Raw genomic sequence first — 15,247 nt, 5'->3', positions numbered from 1 at the left:
AGGCTGCCAGGGACAGTGGGTTCATACTGCCAGCACCAAGCCCCAGTGATAACCTTGGAGGCAGAAAAAAAAATCTTTTAAAAAATAAAAGAAAAATATACACCTTTGGAAATGTGGTAGGGAAAAAAAGCTATATCTAACAGAACTGTGCTGGTAAGAAATATTTGTGGGCAGAGGGTAGATAGCATAATGGTTATGCAAAAAGACTCTCATGCCTGAGGCTCCTTAAGTCCCAGGTTCAACCCCTGCACCATCATAAGCCAGAGCTGAACAGTGCTCTGGTTAAAAAATAAAAATAAAATAAAATAAAAAGAGAAATATTTGTATAAGTACGCTTCTTCCCTTCCCCCTTATTCTTCTTTATCATTAAAAAATATTTTTGTTTTACTTTAGTGAGAAAGAGTAACTACATGGGAAAGATACGCACACAGAGGAGACCAGAACACCGCTTGCTCATTTCCGGCATCTAGTTGTGCTGGGGATTGAACCTGGGACCTCAGAGCCTCAGGTTTGAAAGACTTTTGTATAACCATACTGCTGTCTCCCCAGCCCTCCCCATCCTTCTCTATAAACAGAAATCTCAGCTATGTTAAAACTACTTTGAGAAATATATATGAATGTTTGTGTAATGTCTATGAGCACAATCCACCAGCTGTACAAGACTACTAAATTAAAAAAGTGGGAAAGGCTGTAAATAAGGGTAGATCAGGGAGTATTTCAATGTTTTGGGTCTTAAAAAAAAAGTCAAGCGTTGCTTAGCACATGTGAGATGGGCAGTGTCAGCACTGGCCGCAGTGACCCATCTGACCTACATCCTGTGTGTGGGGGGTCTCATCTGGCCAAGCGCTTGGGATTTAAAAGTGCTGCAGCCATTTTAACAGAGTATGAGGTTGAGAATAAGAGAAAAGAAAAATGTAATTTATTTAAGGTTGAAAACTGGGCAAATGCCATGAATCACTGTAAATGCCCTGGACCTGAGCCTGCAGCGTCCCCGTTCGCTTATGGCTCCTGCAAGTCACCAGGACGGTCTGTCCAGAGGCATCTGTCCAGCACGGAGGCCCGAAGAAATAGCAATTATCCCGGGCAGTCCTCGGCTGAACTCTACAAAGCCCGAAGCGACCCGGTTGCGGCTCCGCAGGGGTTTGAGGAGTGTGAGCCAGAGGTCACCCGGGGGCAGGCTCCGAGGGCAAGACGTGGGGTGCGGATTCACGACAGCGGCCGAGCTTGCAGGGCGAGGAGGCGCGTTCTCAAACAGAGCACAGTTCCATCTACACTCGGGGGATGTCCAAGGAAGCCAAGGAGCTCGCCTCCCAGCAGACTCCCTCGCCTCAATCAGCCCGGAAGGCCCTTCCGCGTGTCCCTTCTTCTTCTAGCATTTGCCTGATGGAGATACACATCCTAAACGTTCTTGCCCCAATCCCGGCTGCAGGCAGTCCATGCCGAGGCTCCTCGCCCTCGCCGAGCATGCGCACGGCTCGCTCTCTACTGCGCACGCGCCCCGGCTCCGCCTCGCCCTCATAGTGCACGAGTACTGGCTTCCGCCACGCCCGCCATGGCGGAGAAGGCAGCAGGTTATGGCTCCGCCCCCCCAGTGACGCGCGCGGGTCACCTGATCAGGCTGCGGGCTGAAGAGACACAAGGGAAGTCGCCGTCGCCAGAACCAGGTCTGTCGTGGTCGCAGTCGCCGTCTGGAGCTTTCGCACCGTCTCCCCGCTTCGCCGGCCTCCCTCGCCATGCCGTCGGAGAAGACTTTCAAGCAGCGTCGCACCTTCGGTGGGTGCCTTGATGGCGGACCGGGGACCGAGGGACGGGCTGAGGGTCTGCGGGGTTGTGGGCCAGGGTTGGGGGGGGGGGACAGGGGCTGCGGGCCGAGAGCCTGAGTCCGCGGCAAGGCCGCACGGGGCGGGAAGGTTCGGGGCCGAGGTGCTTGAGAGCTGAGGCCCAGAGACCCCGGGGGAGCGGGGGGCAGCGGGCGGCCGTGTCCTGGGACCAAGGGCGGCAGAGGGGGACGGCGGCCAGCGGGGTCTCGACGTCCGCACCTGAGATTTGGGGGTGGGGGGGCCCTCTGGATTACCTCTCATGCTGGGGGCTGGTGGTGCAGGTGAACCTCGGTCCTGCCGCTCCGTTGGCTATTGCACCCCTCCTTCAGCCCGCCACCCCCCAGCGTAAAATGCGGGCCCGGGAGTACCGAGTGTGGCGATGCGGGGAGGTCGGGCCCTGGAAGTGGCGCCCGAGGATGCCAGTGAGTCACTCTCAGGTGAGCGGCCCCCAAGGTGGCTTGTGTCTGTGTGAGGCAGCGAGCACCCCCAGAGCTTTGTTCCTCACTGCGGGTGCTGTTGACTCTTCCGCAGGCGGGGGGGGGGGGGGAGATAAAGATCACCTCACCCGCGCCGGTGAGAAGCTGGGAATTGATGGGTCACAACTTCAGGACAGTACTGCCCCCTCCCCCAACTCCAGCCTCAAGAGACCTGAAACAGGAAGAGATGACCTCTTTCCTGAAGGGAATTTATCTACGACCGCGGTGTGGCCTGTGTGCGATTGGGAGTAGGCGGGTGTTGGGACAGTTGTGCTTGTTTATAAACACTGGCCATAAGTAGGAAGTGCCGGGTGAATTGCCCCTGGGGTAATCCTCTTTAGGATCTTAAGCAGTGCTGCGGAGTGAGTCTTCCTCGTCTCTTTTCCTAGAATATTGAAAGACCTGACATGTATTTAGGCTTGGACATTGTTTATTTTTTAAACTGTTATTTATTTATTTTTTTAACCAGAGCACTGCTCAGCTCTGGCTTTTGGCTTTCTGGCAGGGGATTGAACCTTGGACTTAACGGAGCCTCAGGCATGAGAGTCTGTTTGCATAACCATTATGCTATCTACCCCCTGCCCAATTTTTTTTAGACTACTATTATTATTATTTTTACCAGAGCACTCCTCAGCTCTGGCTTGTGGTGCAGGGAATTGAACCTGGGACTTGACGAGCCTCAGGCCTGCGTCTGTTTGCATGACAATTATGCTATCTACCCCCGCCCTAAACTATTCTTATTAATTATTTGAGATAAAGGCAGAGAAAGTGAAAGAGACCACATAGCCATCAGTGCTGTGGATGCTAGATTTGAACCTGGGCCTCATGCGTGGTAAAGCAGCACACTATCCTAGTGACCTGTCTCACTGGGCGGGACATACTTTGTGTAGGTCCCATTAAGTACCAAGAGAGATTCATGGGTCTGAGGCATTCTCTAGAGGAAATGCATGTTGGCTATCTTTTCAAATCAGCCTCTTGAGGCAGTTCGTGTGATTGCGAAGCAGGGCTTAGTCTAGGCATTGTTTGTTAGAAACTTTGCTGTTGAGTGACCCTGGTGAACTCTTACTGTTCAGTCTTTTGTACAGCCGTCAGGGCAGCGTCCGAAGCAGTTTTGTTGTTGTATCTGGCTTCTGTCCTTACAGCTTCACTTTTGAAAAAAGTTAACTGGGGACATTTGAGTAGGAAACTTGCCCATTTTCTCAGAAGTGAAAGTATACTTTCCTTTTGCTTAGGGTATTTTTAGGTATTCTGGAAGAATCTCTGAAGAAGAGGAAGAGTAAGTGGTAAGAGTAGGAAACCTGGGGCAGGGGGTAGATAGCATAATGGTTATGCAAAGAGACTCTCATGCCAGAGGCTCCAAAGTCTCAGGTTCAATCCTCTGCACCACCAGTCAGAGCTGAGCAGTACTCTGGTAAAAAATAATAGTAATTAAAAAAAAAGTAGGAAAACTGAGACTTAATAGTCATTTTGCAGAAAAGTGACTTACTTGCCTTTCCTTGCTTCAGTTTATGATAGTAATCTTGGTTATCAAGACTGTTTTCAGAGATTTATAGCAGAGTAAATGAGAGAATGGAGAATTGTCTTGAACTTAAGACTGGCCCCAGTTAGCTTCATCAGAAAATAGTTCAGGTGAATTTAACATTGTCTAACTCTTCTGCTGTGCTTTGCCAGGAATGGAGCTTGGGCTCATCCCCAAATAACCCTTCCCCTTTTGAAGCTGAAGAAGCTGGGTGGGGCTCAGAGGGTGAAAATTATGGTCCACCTAGTGGCAGAGGCTGGGTTTGTAATATACCTTTAACCTTCTGACATGGTTCTTCTACTTCTCGTTGTCAGTGTTATAAACTGAATCAGGATTCTTGAATCAAATCACATAGTGTATCCTTGTGGATGTTTTTGGGAACTTTTTTGAATTTCAGAAATTATATTCCAGCAACTATCTTCAGACTGAGGATGGTAAACTTAGGTCAGACCCCTTAGCCCCCTGTCTCTACCTCCTCATACTCTATTTTTTTTTTTTTTTTTTTTTTACCAGAGCACTGCTCAGCTCTGGTTTATGGTGGTGCAGGGGAATTGAACCTCAGGCTTTGGAGCCTCAGACATTAGTTTTTTTAGCATAACCATTATGCTATCTACCCTCCCCTCCAGTTTTTATTAATGAGAAAGATGAGAGGAAAGAGAGAACCAGAGTACCTCCAGTGATTAAACTCGGGTCCTCATGTTTGAGAATCCAGTTTTTTCCACTATGCCAGATCCCAGACCATTCTTCATTTCTTCCTTAAATTTACTCATTAATTTCTGACAAAGACGAGTGAGAACAAGAGCATGACTGGCACATATCATGCTGCAGACTGAAATTGGGACCTCATGCCCAGTAGTCAGTGCTTATTCACTGTGCTACCTCACAGCTGCCACACCATATCATTTTTCTTTAATTTCTTTATTGGGAATTAATGTTTTACAGTCAACAGTAAATACAATAGTTTGTACATGCATAACATTTCTCAGTTTTCCACATAACAATACAACCCCCACTGGGTCCTCTCATTCTTTTCCAGGACCTGTACTCACCCCCACCCCCCAGAGTCTTTTACGTTGGTGCAATACACCAACTGCAGTTCAGGTTCTACTTGTGTTTTCTGATCTTGTTTTTCAACTTCTGCCTGTAAATGAGATCATCCCATATTCATTTTTTTTTATTATTGGATAAAGACAGAAATGGAGAGGGGAGAGGGAGATAGAGAGAGGGAAAGAGGCAGAGAGATACCTGCAGCCCTGCTTCACCACTTGTGAAGCTTTCTCCGTGCAGGTGAGGACCAGGTGTTAGAACCCAAGTCCTTGTGCACTGTAATGTAATGTGTTCGCTTAACCAGGTGCACCACTGCCTGGCCCCCACACCTTATCATTTAAAAAACTTGATGTAATAAGTAAAAGTTGTATTAAAGAGTGTGGCTTACCATAAGTTTCTGTCAATTTATAATGCAAAATTCAGAACAATTGATAGGCAGTAGAAGTCCTTTGTAATGCCACATAGGTTTTGCAGTTTTTCTGCAAAATGCCAGTTTTTCTGATTATATCTCATTACAAACCTGGGATCTCAACCCCTTGAAACTGGGAATTCTGCTTTGCTGTCATTGCATGTTTTTCTTTTTCTTTTTTTAAGTTGTCTTTGGTACCAACCTTTGGTACAAAGTGGTAGTGTTTGGTTTCTGTGAATTCTGGGAAAGGTATCTTTACTGCTTTGCTATATTTAAGCATAGGTGAATTCAGATATGAAGCCACCTGTAAAAATACAGGGAAGTAGGTGCATTTTAAGCCTAACTCTTAGTAATGTTTATATGTCTCTTCCTTTCTTTGCAGAACAAAGAGTAGAAGATGTTCGACTTATTCGAGAGCAGCACCCCACCAAAATCCCGGTAGGTAGTCTCCTACCCTTGCATTCAAGTCATTGATAGTTATAGAAGAGGATGCTGGTGTTTTGTTTTTTTCTTTATTTATAAAAAGGAAACCCTGACAAAACCATCGGATAAGAGGGGTACAACTCCACGCAGTTCCTATCACCAGAACTCCGTATTCCACCCCTTCCCTGATAGCTTTTTTAAAAAATATTTTTATATTTATTCCCTTTTGCTGCCCTTACTATTTTATTGTTGTAGTCATTGTTGGATAGAATAGAGAGAAATGGAGAGAGGAAGGGAAGACAGGGGGAGAGAAAGGCACCTGCAGACCTGCTCCACCGATTGTGAAGCGACTCCCCTGCAGGTGGGGAGCTGGGGGCTTGAACTGGGACCCTTACCCCGGTCCTTGTGCTTTGTGCCACGTGCACTTAACCCACTTCTCTATCGCCTGACTCCTTAGCTTTCCTATTCTTTAACCCTCTGGGAGTATGGACCCAGGGTCATAGTGGGATGCAGAAGGTGGAAGGTTTGGCTTCTCTAATTGCTTCCCTGCTGAATATGGGCATTGACAGGTCAATCCATACTCCCAGCCTGCTTCTCTCTTTCCCTAGTGGGGCAGGGATCTTGGGGAATCAGCTCCAGTACACACTGCTGGGGTTGTCTGTCGAGGGATTTTTTTTTTTTTTAAAGAGCTTCAGGCATGATTCTGTTTGCATAACCATTATGCTATCTACCCTCTGCCCAAGGATGCTGTTTATTTAAGTAAAATTTTAGTAAATTCTGTTTTCAGGTAAGCGAATTGTGTCAGTTTTACGACGAGATTTGAGATAGCTTGATAGTTAAAAAAAAAATCTGAAGACATTCTTCTTTTGAGTCTGAGTTTACTGCCTTAATGTTACACTCTTCACAAGTCTTTCTCCCCACACCCCCCTCATTATTTTGTGGAATAAATGGTGTGTGTGTGTGTGTGTGTGTGTGTGTGTGTGTGTGTGTGTGTGAGTGAAATTGGGAATAAGTATTTTATTCTTGGAATTAGTTAAAAAAAAAACAAGCACTGCTTTGGGGGGAGATAAAATGTTGAAAGAAAGTTTCTTTGAAGGAGAGATTGAATATTGAGAGGCCTTGGGTGCTAATTGTTGTGCCCATCCACCAGTATCCTCTGCCCCACGTCCTTTAGTGGTGAACCTTAAGTAGATTTATGCTAAATAAGGTACTGTGTCCAGAAAGAAATCACCAAAAGGAACATTCTTCAGTTTTAGCCAGAAGCAGAATCAATAATAAAGTTTACTAAGTGTTCTTGAACTAGCTATAGCAAACCCATCAATAAAATGGGAAAGGAACTCATCCCATGGATATTGGACAGAGTTACAAAGTTTTAGGTATATGGTGGTGAGGATTCATAGATCACTTAGAAATTTCACTGCTGGGAGTCGGAAGGGGGTAGCACAGTGGGTTAAGCGCATATGGGTTAAGCCCCCGACTCCCCACCTGCAGGGGAGTCACTTTACAAGCAGGTCTGCAGGTGTCTATCTTTATCTCCCCCTCTGTCTTCGCCTCCTCTCTCCATTTCTCTCTGTCCTATCCAACAACGATGACAATAATAACTACTACAACAATAAAAAACAACAAGGGCAACAAAAGGGAAAATAAGTATGTAAATATAAAAAAAATAAAAAGAAATTTCACTGCTGTGGTCTGCGAGGTGGCTTGGATAAGGCATTGGACTCTCAAGCATGAGGTCCTGAGTTCAATCCCCAGCAGCACATGTACCATAGTGATGTTTGGTTCTTTCTTTCTTCTATCATTTCTCATGAATGAATGAATAAATAAAATCTTTTCTTTCAATAAGGGCAACAAAAGGGGGAGAAAATGGCCTCCAGGAGCGGTGGATTCATGGTGCAGGCACCAAGCCCAGCAATAACCCTGGAGGGAAAAAAAAAATCTTTTCTTTAATTTTTTTAAATATTTATTTATTTATTTATTCCCTTTTGTTGTCCTTGTTTTATTGTTGTAGTTATTGATGTTGTTGTTGTTAGATAGGACAGAGAGAAATGGAGAGAGGAGGGGAAGACAGAGGGGGAGAGAAAGATAGACACCTGCAGACCTGCTTTACCGCCTGTGAAACGACTCCCCTGCAGGTGGGGAGCTTGGGGCTCGAACCAGGATCCTTACACGGTCCTTGCACTTTGCGTCATGTGTGCTTAACCTGCTGCGCTACCGCCTGACTCCCAATAAATAAAATCTTAACAAAAAAGAAATTTCACTGCTATAATATAGATGCTTGCATGTGTTTAGTTTTTTTTTTTCCAGAGTACTGCTCAGCTCTGGCTGATGGTGATACAGGGGATTGAACCTGGGACTTTGGGGCCTCTGGCATGATAGTCTTTTTGCATAACCATTATGCTATCTACCCCTGCCTGCTTTTACAGTTTTTGATTATTTAAGTTTAGAGCTCTAGGCACTGTATATCTCCTGAGCTGTTGCTTAATTTGTTTTTGACTAAGACTGCTCAGCTCTAGCTTAGGGCTGTGCCAGGGATTGAATCTGGGTCCCCCAAAATTTAGGCAGTGAAGGAGGTCTGTTGTGTAAACTGATATGCTATCTCCCCAGCCTGTGTTTGGCTTTCTAGTTGGCTATTTCATACCATTCTAAGGGGGAAACAATAAGGACCTGTGGGTTTAACCAGAATATGCACAAGTAGAATAAAGCAGAGGATCACAGTCATAGGATTGCTCACTGCAGTATGATGCTGTTTATATAGGATTGATTGGAAATTTCATAAATTTTTCTCAGTTGGGGCCAGTATATGGCCATGGTAAGCTTTCTGGCAAATTTTCTTAATTTTTTAAAAAATACTTTGTTTTTGGGTACAGACAGAAGTCGAGAGGGAAGGGGAAATGGAGAGGGAGAAAGAGAAACAACTGCAACATTGCTTCACGACTTGGTGAAGCTTCCCACCATGTAAATAGGGACTGTGCATGCTACTGGGTACACTGCCTCCTCACCCTGAAACTTCCTTACTTTTAAGGTATTTCTTTAGTTTGGAGCACCAACTATGCTTGCTAGCAGACACTACCCATTAGAAACAAATAGCTCAACATTCTGCCAAGATTTATCCCCTGGCCTCTTTTTACTATCCTTTCTCTGCAGCTATGGAGGTGGCCTAATAGTAGTTCCCTTGGTTTGCAAGTGAGGTCCTGAGTTCCATCCCTAGCACAACATGCCAGAGTGATGGCTCTGGTGTGTTCGTTCTCTCTCTTTCTCTCTCTTGTTACTAAATCTTTAAAGGATATGGTCTCTGAGGTCAGCTCACACAGTAGAGTTCACACTTCATTATGTGATTTGAGCCCCCAGCACCTCATGGGAACACTGATACTATAGGTGCTTTTTTCTGTCTGTCTCTCTCTGTGTCTATCTTCAATAAAAACTAGGACAGGAGCTGGGGGAGGAGGGGGTCTGCTAGGAGTTGTAGAATCACACAGATGGGAAGCACTGGCATGAAAAAAAAAATCCTGCTAGAAAGTTTCAGGTCTTTTCCTTTCTCTGTTTGGTTGAAAGCAGACTCATGTACTCGTGATACTCTGAACATTACAGAAGCCAGAGCCAAGCTTTGAGTGCCCTGGTTTGGGGGTGGGGTGGGGAGAATATACCTGACTCTACCTCTGTTCACTCTGGCACCACTGTTCCCTGTAAGGTGGCAGATAACATTTATTTTATAAGATCTTATTTATGTCTTAATTATGGCAGTAGGTATAATGTTTATTTTGTTAAAGAGAGAGAACCAGAAATAAGTGATAACTGGGAATAGCACTTAAGACATCATCCTTTAAAATTTTTTATTTACGGGAGTCAGGCGGTAGGTAGCACAGCGGGTTAAGTGCGGGTGGTGCAAAGCACAAGGACCGGCCTCAGGATCCCGGTTCGAGTCCCCAGCTCCCTACCTGCAGGGGAGTCACTTCACAAGCGGTGAAGCAGGTCTGCAGGTGTCTATCTTTCTCTCCCCTTCTCTGTCTTCCCCTCTTCTCCATTTCCCTCTGTCCTACCCAACAATTACGACAATAATAACTACAACAATGAAACAACAAGGGTAACAAAAGGGAATAAATAAATAAATATATATATATTTAAATAATTTTTATTTACTAATGAAAGAAGGGGGATGGGAAAGAAAGAACAGGAACATCACTGGCACATGCAGTGCTAGAGCTCAGACTGGCCCTTGTGCTTGAGAGTCAGTCCAAGGCTTTACCTACTACATCCCCTCCTGGTCCACAGCTGCAATGTAGCTGCATCCTAGAGACATTTCTCTATTTAACATGAAGAAATCCTAAAGAAATAGTTGACAAGAACATGATTAGCTTATTTTAGAGACTAACTTGATGCAGGAAGACTTGAAGGTGAGCTGGAAAGATAGCTCTTGGTATTTCTTTTTTAAAAAAGTATTTATTCCCTTTTTTTTTTGTCCTTGTTTTTTATTTTGTAGTTATTGTTATTGATGCCATCCTTGTTAAATAGGACAGAGAGATGGAGAGAGGAGGGGAAGACAGAAAGGGAGAAAGATAGACACCTACAGACCTGCTTCACTGCTTGTGAAGCGACTCCCTTGCAGGTGGGGAGCCCAGGGCTTGAACCGGGATCCTCATGCCAATCCTTGTGCTTTGCGCCACATGCACTTAACTCACTGCACTACCATCTGAAAAAAAGAGAAGACATCTGAGAAAGAGAAAACAAAACAAAAAATACTCACCTTTCTGTAGGCCACTGCTTAGATCTTTTGTATACCCCATTTTGTCAGAAGTGAAGTCTGAACAGGTGTGTAAGTCTGAACAGGATAACTGTGAGGAAACTGACAGATGTGCTATTTTAAACCTTATTTTGGCTCATGCCAATTACAGCATAGCAAATATGTACTTTCTACTGTTGGTGGCTAATTTTTCAATTCCATTTCTGGCTTCTTTTCTAGGTGATAATAGAACGATACAAGGGTGAGAAGCAGCTTCCTGTCTTGGATAAAACCAAATTCCTTGTACCTGATCATGTCAACATGAGTGAACTCATCAAGATAATTAGGTACTAGGCACTTTTTAAATTTTTGCAGTCAGGTGTATGTGTGGCTTCATCACTCTTGGGCCACTTTTTTATTCAGATAGACAAACGGGTGGGTGATGGATGGAGTGGGAAGGGGAAAGAGGGACACCATAGCATTGGGCCTTCCCCAGGTGCCATGTAGTACAGGGGATTGGCTCTGGTTCACAAGTATGGCTAGACCAATGTCCTATCCAGTAGGCTATCTGGCCTTTAATCACCTTATCACCTGTTCTTTTTAACATTGGATAACTTCTCTTCTTCTTTCTTCTCCTTCTCCTTCTCCTTCTCCTTCTCCTTCTTCTTCTTCTTCTTCTTCTTCTTCTTCTTCTTCTTCTTCTTCTTCTTCTTCCTTTTTTGTTTTTGCCTCCAGGGCTATTGTTGGGACTAGGGTGCCTGCACTGTGAATCCACTGCTCTTGGAGGCTATTTTTTCCCTTTTGTTGCCCTTGCTGTTTATCACTGTTATTGTTGTCGTTGTTGGATAGGATAGAGAGAGATGGGGAAGATGGGGGGACGGGGACGACGGGCACCTGCTTCACCACCTGTGAAGTGACTCCCCTGCAGGTGGGGAGCCAGGGGCTTGAATCAGGATCCTTACGCCGGTTTTTGTGCTTGGTGCCATGGGTGTTTAACCCGATGCACTACCCACCCGGCCCCGTTGTTTTTTTTAATTGCCACCAGTGTTGTTGCTGGGGCTCAGTGCTGGCAGTACAAATCTACCACTCCCAGTGGCCATATTTCCCCCCTTTCTGTTTTGTTTGATAGGGACAGAGAGAAATTGAGAAGGGAGGAGGAGACAGAGGGAGAGAGAAAAATAGACACCTGTACATCTTCTTCACTGCTTGTGAAGTGCCCCTCTGTGGGTGGGTAACGGGCTCAAACCCAGGTGCTTGCACATGGTGTATGCTTAACCAGTTGTGCCACCACATGGGCCCTCTCTTCTCACTGTTATTATTGGACTTAAAGATAAACTCATCTTCTGAGTCAGATCTGTGTAATCTTTATAAAACTTCAAGCCATTTCACTTTTTAAAAATTTGTATGATCTCCAATCCAGGGTTCACCCATCAAAGCATGTGCTTATAAGTGCACAACCCCCTTCACTTTTTTTGCTTTATCTATTTATTATTCATTCATATATTTTGCCACCAGCATTATCGCTGGGGCTTAGAAGCAACCATTTTTTCCTTCCTCCACCCCTACTATTTTTTTACTTGACAGGACAGAAAGGAGGGGGAGATAGACACTTGTAGACCTGTTTCACTGCTCATGAAGTGTCCTCCCTGCAGATGGGAAGTGAGGACTCGAACCTGGATCCTTGTAGATGTGATATGTGCTCTTAACTGGGTGTGCCACTGCCTGCCCACCCCCATCCCTAGTTTACTATATAAGTTTTTGTATTTCTTGCTTGCTGGACATCATCACTTTCCCTCCCTCCCTTCCTTCCTTTCTCTCCCTAAGATTCTTATTTATTAACACAAGAGAGTGAGGGAGAGAGAACCAGAGTGTCACTTTGGCACATGGGATGCCCGGGATTGAGTTCTGGACCTCATGCTTCCAAGTTCTGTGTGTCATTCATTGAATTACTCCTTAGGCTTTTGTTTTGTTTGCCATTGTGGTTATGACAGGGGCTCAGTGTTTGTATGACAAATCTATAGCTACTGGTGGTCATGGTTTTCCTCCTTTTTGATAAGACTGAAATAGAGAGGGAAAGGGAAAGAGGAAGAAAGACACCTGTAGCACTGTTTCATTGCTCATGAAGCTTTCCCGCTGCAGATGGGGACAACTGGGGCTTGCACATGGTAACATGTGTTCAACCAAGTGTGCCACCACCTGGCGCCGTAGCCCCTTTCTCCCTCCCTTCCTTTCTCTCATTCTTTCTTTTCCCTTATGTTGCCATTTTTTTTATTGTTGTAGTTGTTGTTGATGTCATTGTTGTTGGATAGGACAAAAAGAAATGGAGATAGGAGGGGAAGACAGAGAGGGGGAGAGGAAGATAGACACCTGCAGACCTGCTTCACCGCTTGTGAAGCGACTCCCCTGCAGGTGGGGAGCCGGAGGCTTGAACCGGCATCCTTACGCCGGTCCTTGTGCTTTGTGCCACATGCCCTTAACCTGCTGCACTGACACTTTTTTTTTTTTAAATAGCTTTACTTATTACTAGATAGAGACAGAAATTGAGAGGAGAGGGACACAGAGAGAGAGACCTCTGCAGCTGTTGACTGGCTACGGAAGAAGTGCAAACGCTAGAAGAAGAAGAAGAAGAAGCCCTGCTTCACCACTTGTAAAGCTTTCCCCCTGCAGGTGGGAACCGGGGGCTGGTACCCAGGTCCTTGTGTACTGTAACATGTGCGTTCAACCAGTAGCACCACCACTCGGCCCCCGACACTTTCTTTTTATAAAAGGTTTATTAAAGGAGAAGCAGAGCATCACTCTAGCACTGGAATATTAATGCTTGAGAGTCCAACACCTTATCCACTGTGCCATCCCTTAGGCTAATGTATCAGTATTTAATTCTTTTCTTTTAATAGGAGGCGCCTGCAGCTCAATGCCAATCAAGCTTTCTTCCTATTAGTCAATGGACACAGCATGGTGAGTGTGTCCACACCAATTTCTGAAGTATATGAAAGTGAGAAGGATGAAGACGGATTCCTGTATATGGTGTATGCCTCTCAGGAGACATTTGGAAAGAAGTTGTCAGTGTAACACTAGAAAAATACACCTGTGCTATAATTTAAAAAACCCTTACCAAGGAGGAAAAAAGGGATGTTGCCAACTGACATTGATCAGTTCATCTAACCACAGATCATCAAAAAAGTAGTATTCCTGCCTAGGAATTTAGGAAGTTGTTTTGTACTTTAAGCAGAAAAAAACTGAGCTCTAATGAGCATATTAAGCTTTGGAAAACTATTATTTAACCTAGGCTGTCTCGCTTTCAAATTTAGAAGTTGAAAAATAAAGTACTTTGCATTCTAAGTTGCCAATAAAGTAGACCTTCAAGTTATTTTGATGCTCTTCTCCCAGAGGAATTTGCAATTTGAACATTCAGAGAAATGTCTTCTAAGTTTATAGAACCTGCCAACTTTTTATAGAAGGGGTTCTAGTCAACTAGAGGTATAAACATGTCAAGCATAGCTCTCCCCCAGCTCCCCAACTCATTGGCCATAATAGTTGGCAGAAAACAGGCTAAGTGGGGCTAAAAGAAAACTCTGAACTTGTAGTTTAGGGTCCTCAGTTCCTCTTAATTTTCCCAAAGTCATATGCTCCTTTAGTCTTAGGAAGTTGGTTTCTTGTCTGTAGCGCACCATATAGAAAAACATCACTGCTCAAGAGGGACTTTGAATAACTGATAGTTTTGGTCTCATTTCTTAAGATGCCGGAGGGGGGGGGGGAGTGACATTTATTTCCTGTTTGGGATAAACAGCTGTTACCAGTTTTGTTCTTTGAGAACTACAGAATGCTGAAACTAAAATAGCATTAAAATTCAGATGCCCTCTTGCTACCTTTTGGCTTCAAGCTGCAGATGATCCGTTTTATGTTAACTATTTGACTAAAATGTTGTTAGAATTTATTACATTTTTAAGAGTTTCATTTATCACTGTTAGGCTAAACCACCATCAGAATCCTTCCATTCTAAGTGCATGTTAATTGTGAAGCAAACAGCAAAAATTAAACTTTCAACTAAAACCACCAGTCTTCCTGTTACCTGCATGAGATTTGAGATATGTTTGTGGGAGTGTCACCGGAGGATCACACACCACTCGAGACTGTATGTGTAGCAACCAAAATTTACCCTTGTGTATTTAGATATGTGGAGTACCTGTTAGTGAAAGTTATTTATTGTAATGGGGGGGGGGGGAAAGAAGCAATATGACTGCGTCTGGGCCCTCAAATCCCCAATTTTCCATCAATTACTATTCCTGCTGCATGCATCTGTATACATGGCTAACTTTTAATATGTATATTTTTACATTATGTAAATTCTTGATCAGCCTGTCTTGTTTAGATTGTATACATTATATCTGACATTCTTACAACTGTGATCAGTAAGATTCTTGTAAGAAGTTCTGCTTTAAAAAAAAGACTAAATACCATGCTGGGGGGGGGACTCACCCCACATTAGAGGGTGGTCACTTTATATAGGATCTTTAAAATAAGTACATTTTTAACAAACTAAGGTGAATAAAGAAACTAAAAACTCACTGCAGCTCAGTTGAATGAATCTGTATCAAAGACTTACAGCAGCAGCAAAACTACAAGAAGGTTCACTTGGAGGGACATCTAATTCTGGAGGTCTGTGCCATGTCACAGATACCTCCTTTGCTACTCAAGGTCCCACCACTAGGTCTTGCCATTACAAAACTAACTTCCTCAGGTGGGCATAGATGGCATGATTATGCAAAGAGACTCTGAAGTCCCTGGTTCAGTCCCCTGCACCATCATAAACCAGAGCTGATTGGTCCTCTGGTA

The 15,247-nt window shown here is 44.4% G+C and overlaps 1 protein-coding gene across 2 annotated transcripts; it reads left to right on the top strand.

The window, feature by feature from the left end:
• The first annotated feature begins 1,221 nt into the window (after positions 1–1,221).
• On the top strand, positions 1,222–14,979 carry MAP1LC3B (microtubule associated protein 1 light chain 3 beta). Of its 2 annotated transcripts, XM_007531452.3 has the most exons (4): positions 1,618–1,773; positions 5,654–5,709; positions 10,655–10,761; positions 13,309–14,979. In XM_007531452.3, exons 1-4 carry the CDS (start codon positions 1,734–1,736, stop codon positions 13,481–13,483), a joined length of 378 nt encoding a protein of 125 aa, XP_007531514.1. In that variant the 5' UTR covers positions 1,618–1,733; the 3' UTR covers positions 13,484–14,979. The 2 variants fall into 2 exon arrangements, with proteins under 2 accessions (XP_060041020.1, XP_007531514.1); XM_060185037.1 differs by lacking the exon at positions 10,655–10,761 and having other exon boundaries at positions 1,222–1,773; positions 13,309–13,448.
• Positions 14,980–15,247: the final 268 nt, after the last annotated feature.

The sequence above is a fragment of the Erinaceus europaeus genome, chromosome 2 (assembly GCF_950295315.1).
Source record: "Erinaceus europaeus chromosome 2, mEriEur2.1, whole genome shotgun sequence".
NCBI lineage: Eukaryota > Metazoa > Chordata > Mammalia > Eulipotyphla > Erinaceidae > Erinaceus > Erinaceus europaeus.
Note: the sequence above shows the minus strand (reverse complement) of the source record. Positions and strands in the feature narration are given on the sequence as shown.